At 41.8% G+C, this 12,432-nt stretch overlaps 2 protein-coding genes across 2 annotated transcripts in view; one reads left to right on the forward strand and one right to left on the reverse strand.

Moving 5' to 3' along the window:
* LRBA (LPS responsive beige-like anchor protein) overlaps nt 1-12,432 on the forward strand; it is a 522,692-nt gene that overhangs the window by 286,170 nt on the left and 224,090 nt on the right. The gene's annotated exons all lie outside the window — the stretch shown is intronic.
* Nucleotides 2,747-5,228, reverse strand: MAB21L2 (mab-21 like 2). Its single transcript, XM_037058421.1, has one exon. It carries the CDS (start codon nt 4,214-4,216, stop codon nt 3,137-3,139), a length of 1,080 nt encoding a protein of 359 aa, XP_036914316.1. The 5' UTR covers nt 4,217-5,228; the 3' UTR covers nt 2,747-3,136.

Consider the following 12,432-nt stretch of genomic DNA (forward strand, 5'->3'; position numbering starts at 1 on the left):
ATATTCATATACACACATACATTCTGCATTCATTGATGGGAGGTTCTTTGATTTTGTAATCATGTGAATTATTAAATTTGAGTGATTTAGAAGTGTTTCAAAATAGTTTTTTTACTGAGAACTTTACAGTGCCGTCTTGCGTTACATGCTTTTCAAGCACAGTGTCTCAAAATTACTGCCTTTATTGAGATAGGATTTGGTAGAGTGTATGAAAGGCAGGTTACAATGAAACAGGTTATTTTGACCTTGATAATTCAGCTAATCCCTTGTAGAGAAAACTGTAGTTCAAATTTTGCATCACCTAGAAAAAAATTTTCATTTTGTTGTGGAGCTGAAAATGTATTTTAGTTTGTTTAGGAAAGAAAAGTAACCAAAATTACTTACATTCTCTAACTTATGGTAGTCTGTGAGTTTAAGAAGCTGAAATTTAACTCAGAATATTCTACTATGCTTTCGGGCATACGTGGCTTACAACCTAAATTGTGATTTAAAGGTATCTAAGTATTGCACTCAATATTAGAGTCTTTGCCAGTCTTTGTAATTAGGCGCTTTAAAGTTATTTCCTCCTTTGGGGGAAGTTATAACATATTTCTCTCTGATCTTATTTTGTGCAGCATCATTAAAGTAATTTTCTGCCCTGGTTGCATGGCAATACAGGGATCTTTTGCCTTAATCACAGAAACTGTTTTGTACCACTCCAATGTGTCTAATATTATAAAAATCGAAACATGTTAATTTATATTTAAAATATATATACATTCATATTTGATTTTGAACAGACATAAGTACTTTAAGGTATTTTGTAATGAGGACACTTGTGTTGCTGCAGTATTTTTCCTTTTTAGTTGCAGTAAATCAAATGAGGGGGAAAAGATACTGAATTTGGGGAGTGTTTGTTTCTTCTTGTCAAGAGTTAAAAACTTTTTTTCTGGGATAACTGGAAGGAGATATGTCTCATGCTGTAAATACTTTCGAGAGTGAAAACATGGTCACTTTAAGATACCATTTTTATCTTTTAAACTATACACTGACCTTAAATTATTTCTTTGTAAACGTAAGCACCTATTACTTGCTTGAAAATGCTCTTAAAAATCAGAACATTTTCCCCAGAGAATAAGTTTATTTTTATTATTAAAAAGCTAGTGTATTTGGCTAAACCACTTTTTTTCCCTGAAAAAACTGAATTCTATATGTACAGGAAGAGAGACCAGAAAAAACACATAACATAGGTTGAAGGAGTGGAGATGATTTCAGAACTGATAAGATCAAAGTTTATATTTCTAACCCAGCACTATTTTTACGAGGGAATTTTCACCAGGGAATCTTGTGACTTAAGCCTGTTTTGTCAAGTGAACCAGGAGACAGAGCCCTCAGCACCTTCCTTGTTTTCCCTCCATCTCTGCTGCTCACTGCTCATCCCTCCCCTACTCGTCCTCTCATCTTTAACATTGCATTTTTAGAAAAATTTTCTGTATCTCTCTCATGCATGGGTTTTCTGAATACATTGACCACTAGCTCATTTAAAAAATGCATTTTATATATTAAAGGGTAACATCTGACATATATTCTGTACCTGTGCCTCGTCATTAGCATATCTAATGGAGTACATAGTTGCCTCCAATATAAAGAAGACAAACCAGTTCCTTGGGGACACTCTCAGTTTTACCAATTATTTTATTTTATAATCAGTTATTAAAAAAGAAATCTTTCTTAAAGTTTAAATGTAATGAGAGCATTAGATTGTTACCTTAGGAAGGCAGAAAGAGTAGTAAAGTACTTTTCCTGTGTGTAAATTCTTGAAAATATTTTTTTTTGGTCATTAAAATTGTATCAAAACCTTCTTTGTTTAAATTGCCTATAAGAAGCTTCAGAATAACTCTGAGAAATTCTGGGAGTTATTTTTTAAATGACCATAGTTTTGGCATTTGTAACTAAGCCATTTAAAAAATTGAGGTAATTAGTAAATCTAGATTGTTCACATCAACCATCTGCTAGGAAAAGGAATGTTCTTCCTTTTCGTTTTCATTTTATTCTTTTTTGGTGTGGTTGATTTAACTGTTAAGTTTTACTATTTAAAACCTGAAGGGAACAAATGATTTAAGGAAAAGTGTCAACTGATTGTGTTAACTATTCAGAAAAGATCCATAAATATTTCCTTTTCATTTGAGACTTAGAGTGGATATTTTGAAGTTATGGCATAAAAAGCAAATCTCTTAATGTTTAATGTGAACTGCTTTTTGTCTTAAATTTGTTCTTTTTTTCAGATGTGAAAGAAAATACTACTTTTAATCTTAAAATTTATACAACAAACATATATAATTGGGTAAAATTAAATTTTTTTCTTTTCTAAGGATTTTGGTGGGAATTTGGTTAAATGAACAAAATGTGCTGTATTTGCAAATGAGAGTTCAAATGGCAGCGTCTTGTATTTAGCTCCTCAAATTCACATCTTTACATTGTAAATTGTAAATGTGATCTCACCTGCCTTCATTTAAGAACAATCCACAAACAGTCGATTACAATGTAAAGTAGTATTTTTATTACTGTTTTCAACAGGACTGCTTAGGGCAAGGGTGGGGGTGCAGAAGGGACGAGCACAATCAGACGTTGGCACTGAGACACATTTAACATCAGCAAAAACTTTTTTTAAAGAGAAATTTTACATATAATTAAATACTTTTTTTTCACTTGGTGACAACATTCAGGCAACCCAAAACAAAATGAAATGAGGCCAAGGGGCGGGGGGTGGGAGAGAGGGAGAAAGAGCAGAAAGGAGAGAAAAGGAGAGAAGGAAAGGGGGAGAAAAACTACTATACATTGATTTGAAAATGTACCTTAGGTTTCACTTTGTGGTGGCGAAGCCCGATTGCTTCTTTTGTGTGATCTTTTAAATTCACATTGATTGGAAGAAAACGATCACTTTTGTGCAAGAATGGGATTTCGTGTGTTTTGGTTTGGTGGTTGGGTTGCTCCCTTTTGTTGGCTTGTGAGCTCACGAAGGTCTGCTGCCTGGTGGTGGTTTCTTTCAGGTGGCTGACAGTCAAAGTTTGTGTCCGGAGTTTCCGCTGTTGGTCCTGTGTGTTGGGTGGCTGAGAGCATTCCCGTTTGTGTCGCTTTTCAAGCAGTCCCCAGCACCCTATAGTTTGTCCAGGCTTTTGGGATTGGTGAGAATTTCCCTGGCCAACCTCCAGGTCTGCTTGGCAGCACTCTCCAGGGCCGAATGGGGCTTGCCCTGGAAAAGGTCGAGGTTGGGCAGAAAGTAGTGGGGGCAGCGGCGACACTGCAGGCAGGAGATGAGCTGCAGCAGGATGCCATTGAGCCTGTCGCCCAGGCACGCCTCGTCCCAGTCCGTTTCCCGCGGGTGTTTCTCGCACTCGTACAGCAGCAGCGTCTTCATGTGGTAGTTATTGAGCGGCTGGCCTGGCAGCTCCAGGTGGCGGTCCCGCAGCGTCTTCAGCACCGACAGACACTTGTTTCGGCAGCCGCCCATCAGCAGGCGGTTCTCAGCCTCCCCGAACTGCAGCACCCAGGCATCGCTCTCGGCGGAGCTCTGCTTGCCGGTCAGCGAGTAGCACTCCTTGGAGAGCAAATTGAACCCTTCGGCCTTGACCTCCGCCACCCGATTGGGGCCGGGCCAGGGGATGTGAGGCATAGGCCACTGTGCCGCACTGCGAGGCCAGATACCCGTGCACTTGAACGCCGGGGTGATTTGCACTACGTAGCGCTCCCTGATGCGCAACTTGACCTCGCTGGTATCCGCGATCATTTTGACCACATCCCGATAGCTGCACTTGTCCACTGCCTGAGCCACCAGCGTCTGGAAACGTGACCGGATCTTGCGCGCCGAGAGGTAGCCGGACGCAGTGATGAACTCTACCCAGAGAGACATGCTCCGCTTCCGACCATCGCTCAGTTTGAGCACCGCACAGCCGGGCAGGGAGCCGTCGTCCACGAAGTTGAAGACGCCCATTTGGTTTAGGTAGAGCACCACCTCGAATTCTGTGGGCGAGATGACCTCCAGCCCTTCGTATCGGGCATCGATCTCGCTCAGGGAGCTGATGAAGCGAGGCTCCTGCACCTCCACCTCCTTTAGCACGTCCGAGACCACCTTACAGACCTCTCGGATGGTCTTGGCGATGGCTGCCTTGCGCGCTTGGCAGCGCTCCGTGTAGTATTTATTGAGCTGGTACACCAGCTTGGCCTGAGCGGCGATCATGTTGGGGCACAGGTCCGGGCTGTACACCGGCGTCTCGCAATACGTTGAGGGATCCAAGGCTTACGCGCTGGTGGTGGCCCTGCGGCTTGCGAAAGAGGCTGTGCGCTCCCCCTGAGCCCCACTGCACTGCTGTTTTCCACCTGGGCTGACCCGCCGATGCTACAGCCGGCCTGATCCTTCTCTCCTCTTTCCGAAACCCCTTTTTCTTCTCCAGGAAATAAGAAAAAAAAAGTGATTTTCGAAAAAGAAAAGTGCCCACGGAGACTGTTTTTGCTTTCCCTTGATGTGTAAAATAAAGATGTGCTAGCAGGAGAGGTAAAGGGGAGGCGGAAAAATAGAGAAGGTGAGAGAAAAATCCAGGTTACCAAGGGGTTAGGCTAGGATGTCTGCAGCCGAGATTGCCCAGAAGTGTGGAAATGCGGTCTTTTAAGTGCCGAAGTAAATTTAAAAAATAAAAGCGAAACATTCAGTGTTTCATTCTTGAACTTCTCTCCCACGCTGGTCGGACTTCTCCACTCAGTTTAGGTGAGTGCCTTCTCCTCACCCTCCCCTAGGTGGAAGGTGAAGGATGTAATCAATGTCCAGAGAGCAGCGAAGTGCACCTCAGTCCGCGGCACCCTCCGAGGTTTGCAGAGATGCCTGATGCCTCGCGCTCGCAGCGTGTTGGTCTGGCCACCTCTCAGGGGGTCGTGTTGTAGCGGTCTTCCTCTTTTCCTACTGGAGGCGTTGTTCAGACTGGGCTTGTTTGTTTGCAGTGGGTTCTTCTTGTCTTTAGGTGCAAACCGCTGGAAGTTGTTTGATATTCATTTCTGCTTCGTAATTTATAATTTTGGCCTTCACAAAATCTATTTTAGTGTGACGAAGCCGTCGCTTGCGTTGCATCTGGGGTTTGGTTATAATGATTCTCGGGTTTTTCTTCTCCTCCCCCTTCAGGTTTCTTGTGCAGATTCCACTTTCTGAGTGTCTCTCCCTCCTCCCCTGCGACGTCTCTTTCTCCCCTCTCCCCTCCTAATCTCTCTCTTCCCTCCTTCTTTTCCTCTGTCTCCCTCCCTCCTCCCTCTCTGTTTTTCTCTCTCCCTTCTTTTTCTCTTCTTTCCCACTCCCTCACACCTCTCTCTCTCCCTCTCTCTCTCCCTCCCCTCTCCTTCCCTCTCCCTCTCCCTCCCTCTCCCTCTCTCTCTCCCTCTCTCTCTCTCTCTCTCTCCCCCCCTCTCTCTCCCTCTCTCTCTCCCTCTCCCTCTCTCTCTGCCTTGCCGTTTCCTGGAGTTATTTAGTTTATGAATGGTCCAGGGCCATCATGAGGAGGGTGGAGCTTCAGTTCCTACAATCGCTATCCAAGCTGTCACTGCTTTAGCCAATCCCAGAGAGAAGACAGGCATGCTTGGCCCACGGTAGCAGCCACCGCTGCGCTTGATAAAGAAAGGGAGTAAAGGGAGAAGTAAGAAAATAGGAGGAGATAGTAGAAGTCAAATACTTACACACATTTTACAGCCCCCTCCTCTCTAACCTTCTCCCTTATCAGTGGCAAGGAAGAAAAAGAGACTGTATAGGAAGGACGTCCTGGGATGGCTGGAATAACTCGAGGGGGAGTAGCGGTGGTTCAGACAGGTTCACTTTTTTTTTTCTATCAACATTGTGAAGAAGATGCAAATTCACTTGAATTTGGGAAAGGACCTAAGATTTTCTATATTTTCTCTTCCCACAGAGTCTCGCTCCCTCCCCTTCCCCATTGTTGCTCAGAGGGAAAGAAATTGCTATCCATAAGTAGCAGTTGGGGGGGGTGGCTATGGAGTGAGGGTTTATGACTATAAATCTTTTCTCATGAATTTCATATGTTGAAAATGGGGCAGGAAGAAAGTAGTGCAAGCACCTTGCTTGATAATTATTGCTTTATAATTAAGATTCAGCTAATACTTAATGCTAATACTTTATTGTTACAAGGACTAACTAGTTATTAGAAAATAAAAGTTTAAGTTTTGAGAGATGGTACACATTTATAGACGGTAGAATTTGTTGTATATATGTTTAAATTAAAATAAGCCACCAAAACTGTTGTAAACTTGAAGGGAAGTAAATTTGAGCCTAAGTTAAAGTTTTCTTAAAATGTCAGTGTTGTAAAGCTAATTCTGAACATATTGCCAAGCAGTACAGTTTCACTTGTGAAATTATTTTGTTTTCATAATTGACTTTTGCTTTTAAAAGACTTCACTGCTGCAAAAATCTATAACTATCCTGTTATTGATTACACAGATGGCTTCCCTCCTCCCCTGGCATTTCAGGGAAACACATGCACATGCTTTTAGTATGTGCGTTGGACCCCTTGCAGCCTTTCAGTACTTTTGGGTAAAAAATCTGCAACAGTGTTTGTGATTTGCTTAGTATTGAGGGTTTACGTTTGAAACGCGGGTGCCTGTCTGGTTTCTGTGTCATTTTAAGACACGTCAAATAGACGGGATAATTCTTAGTTAGATTTGGGACATTCTGTTCTTTGGTGGTGCCGTAAGAGTAAAACTCTATGGAGCCCTTTGTAGAAGACTTCGTTTTGCAAAACCTGGTGTGCCACTCTGGCAAACCCCCTTGGGAGGGCTTGACTTGCTCTCAAAGCTGGACCAGGTGAAGCTGCATTCAGTTGCATGAGTGAAGTTTACTTCTCCCCACCTCCTGGATGTCAGACCCCTGGACCTCTTAGTCCTTCCTTACTTGGCTGGTGGGGACCGCTGGTGCCTTGTCACCCACTCACTCCCATTACTCTAAATCCCTCTACAGAGGACTATTAGGCCCTTTAAATAAAAAGTCAAGTCGGATATATTCCTAGAATCTGTCTTCAGTGGCCAGGAGTTGGGAAGAATAGTTGGAAGTAAGCAGCCTGCAAACACGGATGCAGAGCCTTAGTCCACTTATCGGGAGTGGCAGAGACTTGGGGCGGCCTCTGGACCCCAGCCTTCGTCGGGGGAATGCTCAGCTTCGGGAGGATTGTGAGCCACGGCGTCTTCAGGATTTCGTGCTTGTGGGAAGCCCAGACACTGTCGGCAACCCGGCTGTTGCCCGCGGGTCACATCGGAGCCCTGGGAAATATTACTGGGCAGGACAGGCACTTTAGTGCCAGGAGTTGTGTGGCCAGCCTGGAATGGGTCCTTAGCAGCTTCTCCCCAGGGCAGTAACTGGGCGGAGACTCGTGGCGGGGCCTGAGGGTGCAAAGCTTTTCGTCCCCAACCCTCCTGCTGGCTGCTTCTTCCTCGCCTCTGCCCGCGGCCTCACTCGTGGGCTGGTGCGGCCAGAGACGTCCCTGGGAGTGAGTGCGTGCGAGCGAAAAGGCCCGGGATGACTGCAGTAGTCCTTTCTCAAGACCCCCGTGCGGCCGCCCGCCCTCCCCGGTTCCCGAGTAGGTGCCGAGGGACCGGTCTGTCCCTTCTCTACTCGATTGGGGAGGCCCAGGCCACTTGGATCTTCTCGCCACCAGGGCCTGACACCCTACTCCTCCTCTCCTCTCCTCTCTCCTCTGGCTCGGTTAGGCACAACTAAGTTTCGTTGCACCCTTGTCCCGAGTTTCTCCACTTTCACAACAGAGGCCGAGGGATGACAAAACGTTACAAATGTTTTGATTTAAAAACAATTCATTATCAATTTACCCTGTCTAAGGTAGATGCTCTAGTAAATAATAAATCAGTTAAACAAAGGCGACTTTAATTTATTGCCGCGGTACTAATTAGAAACATCATTCGAGCAATAAACTTAAACACTTTCAGCAAATAATGCTCCCTCTTGCTAGTTCCCTCTCCCCCTCCCCCATCCCAGCTCACTCTGGCTCCTCTGCTCGGAGAGCTGCTTCTGCTGTGCACGCGCGGATCCTTCTTCCTCGGGTTGAATAATTGAAGGGGGGAACGGTATCCGAGGAGGCTGTAATTGAAGAGCCCCTGTCACCTCCGCTTTTATGTATGTTAGTATAGAAGTCCATCAGCAGCTCCTTGATGGTGTATTAAAACGAAGTGGCAGCCCCTTCTGCAGGAGATAGCGTATTCTATTAAAGGAGACCAAGTGAGAGAAAGAAACTCTAGAGGCTAAAAGCCACTTCAAGTCTTCAGACCGATTGATCTGTATTCTCTTGTTATAATCCGTCTCATCATACTTGAGTTAATGAGGCAAAAGAGGGGGAGCGAACTCTGATGGTCCTTGACAAATTCATTAGGGAGGCTGCAGGACATTTTATCTGACTGTTAAACATCTTGTTTGTTTGGTTTAGGCAGTGCCAACATCAGCACGCTTCTGCCCAGACCTGTGTGTGATGTTGGGCTGGCTGCAGACATTCCTGCAAAGAGGGGGCACTCAGGATGTGACTTTTGTTTTGTGTTTCTGGATGTCCATAACCTTCAGACTTCTCCAGGCTTTACCTCCATCATCATTACGTTAGGAACATTTTATGAGACCTTGGATGGTAAAGCAGAGGTGGGGTGTTCTGAGTTACTGTAAACTAAAATATGTGTGTTTAAACTTTTAGCCTGAAAATTTCCTGTATCCTTACAAAATGAGCCAAGTTTTAGCAATTACTGTGCTAGTTTTTTAAAAAAATGTGAATGTGTGAGCTCCAGAAGAATGGCCAGATTGCACATTTCATTCTGTTTTCACTTGATCACGGTTAAATAAACTTTTAATTGGTAATTGAATTTCCTCTTGCAGTGAAACACACAAGCCAGAAACTTGGAAACAAAAATTTTTAACTACTTATACAATCAGATATTTTCAAAAGAAAATCAGTATATTTGAATTTGGGGGCCTTTATATATGTAAAATTAAAAGCAGAACTGGCTGCTCTTTGAATGGTGCTAAGCTAAGGTGGTGAGTTGACTGAATACCTAAAAAAACTGAAAAATCTTTCTAATTAAAGAATAATAGGCCATTATGCTAGAATGCTCATGCTCTTTTATTCTAAGATAATACAGTGTTTGATTTCTCAAACTTTTCCTTGGAAGGAAACAATCCAGTTGTGATACTTCCTTGCATAGAGAATTGCTATGTTTTCCTTCAGCCGCTGCCTTAAACAGCCTCAGCTCAAATGCTCTGAGAAAGAACCCTGCCTCCCGTTTACAGGCAAACGGTATGAGAGAGAAAAAGAAAACAAATGCTCTCTGCCTGTCATTTTTGTGCGTTCCAGCACTTCTGATGAAGCTGGAACTGCTGGAGGGAAAGTATGGATTTGAAAAGAAGTGATTCAGTAGTTCATGTTGTGTTTCCCAGAGGCAAAACCAAACTAATGGCTGAAGTCAGTGCTTCTGTACATCTGACAGTTATAATCCTGTTTACATTTCCAGAGAGCACAGAATCCTTAAACTGTTTTATTTTTTGTTAATCTTTATTTAGACGTATATTTACTGAGTTAAACTTCAGTGCATTTTCTACTTTATCATATCATTGAGAATAAAAAGATATCCATTCTTTTATTATGTGTAGAGAGGACACATAGTATATCAATAATCTTTACTGAACAGTATACAGATTTTAAATGTATGATGTTGGTATTGTTTTCTAGGAAAACATTTAAGTATTCAAAAATAATCAGATTACTGATTAAAAATCCTTGGAGGATTGGTCCTTTTTTGAAAACAAAGGACCACATGTTTGCCTGTGTAGGTCCTTACTCCCTAAAGTCTGACTTTGAAACATCTGTGTGATTGCTAAATTTTTGGTTCTTATGTACTTAATGATTCAACGTTTTTGTGAAAATACTTGGCTTTTTGGAAAGAATTTTTTGGTTAAAATATAAATGGGGAAACAGCTGTTTAATTTTCTGAATTTAAAATTTCAGTCAAAACAGAAAGAAAATAAGCCAATTTGTTAGTGCAGTAGTTGGTGACATTTTGTTCATGTAATGATAATAAAACGTCTGGTAGAAGCTTTACCAGCAACCCTGTCAGAATGGTACTGTTTGCATTGCATTGAGAGTCAAAGTGAAGCCCCATTTTGAAAATCCTGTCAAATGATCTAATTTTCCCAAACTCTGAAGTATCACAGAAACTGTTTGTAAGCTATTGATAATTATTATTCTGGAATCAATCTAGAAAATGATCAGTAACTGAATACTTGCTCTGAACAGATCACTTGTGGTGCCTGTTAAATTTAAATTGTCAGAAATGCTGAAACAAGTTTTTTCCCTAACAAAACAGCTTAAAAACAACAACAACAACCCTTGTGATCTCTTTGATTGTTAACCCAAGAATATTCTTGTTCTCACTTGAACAATTTGAACTTAAGATAAGGCTCTGTCGGTTGAAAGTAGTAGCTTTAACTTTGCGTAGTAAGCCTATCCAACTGTACTAGAAAAAATACTTTTATGTACTTTTGTGTTTGAGGTCACCTTGCACAATATATATGATTAATGTGTACCTATTAGACTTTTGTAAGTCTGATTCTTATATTATTTTAGTAGGATGAGAAAATTCAGAGTAGAATACGTGTTCATTTTTTCAAAGTTGAGGAACAGCTGTGTATATGAGTACTTTATTAAGTTGTACAGAATTTGATCTTAATCAAAATGTACGATGATAGAGCAAAGAACTCAGGAAAATGGAAGTAAATAGCTTCTAGCCTGTCTGAAAAGTAAATACTATTGTATTAATGAACTAGGATATGAAATTTAAGAAAATTCAAATTAATTCAGCCGGTATTTTTCAGAAGGTGTTGCATTGAACTTACCATAGTGTCACTTATATTGGTGTATGTCTTCTGGTCTTCCCAAGAAATCATTTAGCTTTTTCTCATTTCAGATGTATACATTTTTGAGTTCTGCCTATGTTTTATTTCCATATATTGTTGTTCTGAAAAGTTAGACTAAGATTCTTCCCTCCCTCCCTCCCTCCCCTCCTTTTTAACAATTTGAACTTACTAATGTCCTGTGAGGCAAATATTAAATTTTACCTGTCAAGTACCTTTGGCTTTCATAACTCCACTGTAATTTTCCAACAAATGAGGAGGCTTTTGGCAGAGCCAGTTCTTAGCTATGTGAAGGATGGTTGTGTAACCTGTGGGTTCTTATTTGTTCTTCTTCCACCTGGAGAACCACATTTTACTGGCCTTTTAATATCACTTACAGAAGATAGATAGGAAAATTGGTCAATATGGAACTTGATGCTAAATCCAAATTTGAAGGTTTAGAGGCGTGGCATCCTTTGTTTTGTAAGCTACTACTACTGCCTCACACATAGAACATGTTTCCTTGGACCTTAGAGCCGTCCCCACTCCCAATTCCACTTGTCCTGTGGTCGGTGCAGGACATTTGCAGAGCTGGTGACGGGCACCAGTCCTGGGCTCTACTGAGTTCAGAAGTAAGACTTGGTATCGCATTCTGTATTTCTTTTTGGTTGTTTGAGACATTTTATGGATGTGTGTTTAAAATGATCTGTTAAACATATTCTATTGGTAGTTTCTTGTCATTCTCTAGGAAAACTAGCCCTTTTAAACATCTTAGTTTATTTTGAAATATGTTAGTTCTTAAGTGCTTCATCTGTACTATTATTAGTAGTAATTTGGCATGGATCTTCTGAGATTTTGGGAGATTTTTAATGGACTTTTTTTATGGAAATGTTCAAAATTTAGCTTGTTCCTTCCTTCATTGTGAGTCAGAGTCCAAATGATGTGCTGAAAGGTCTCTCTGGTTCCTTGTGGTGGTTAAACGACAACAGAAATCCTTCAGTGGTTCTGATCTAGGCCTAGAAGGTAGCTGCGTGGCATGAGTGAAATAATATTTGATGATCTAAGGAATGGACACTTTTCCTTAACCATCTGAAGTAAAGCTAGGATATAAAACAGCTGTCTTGGCCTGTGTCTATCAAGGTTCTGCCAGTCTGTTTCTTTTCTGAGTTTTTTTCTTTCTATCTTCCCTTATTATCTTCGGGTCCTAAAGAGCCATTCTCTTATTTACTGACTGGTTTTGTCTCTACACAAAACCTGGGTGAGTAGGTTTAAATCAGCCTAGCTGGAGTGAAAAATCTTTGATCTACGGCTATGACTGTTTTCACATGATTTGCTTGCTGGGACAGACACTGTCCATGCCCTTTCACTTTGCTATCAGATAGGTGCACACAAAGGACCTGAAAGGCTACCAGATGCACAGTTAATCATCATATTAGATAAGTTAAAGGTTTCAAGCATGCCTAATTAGGACTTCTATTTCTAATAGTTCGTTGTTCTGTGGCACCTTGTTGGGTGAAGGCTCTACAAATCTT

The sequence above is a fragment of the Sturnira hondurensis genome, unplaced genomic scaffold (genome assembly GCF_014824575.4).
Source record: "Sturnira hondurensis isolate 20B ecotype Veracruz unplaced genomic scaffold, ASM1482457v3 Scaffold0010128, whole genome shotgun sequence".
NCBI classification, from domain to species: domain Eukaryota; kingdom Metazoa; phylum Chordata; class Mammalia; order Chiroptera; family Phyllostomidae; genus Sturnira; species Sturnira hondurensis.

Excerpts from the sequence above, each read along its gene's own strand:
- MAB21L2 (XM_037058421.1), bottom strand. The coding sequence starts at position 4,216 with ATGATCGCCGCTCAGGCCAAGCTGGTGTACCAGCTCAATAAATACTAC.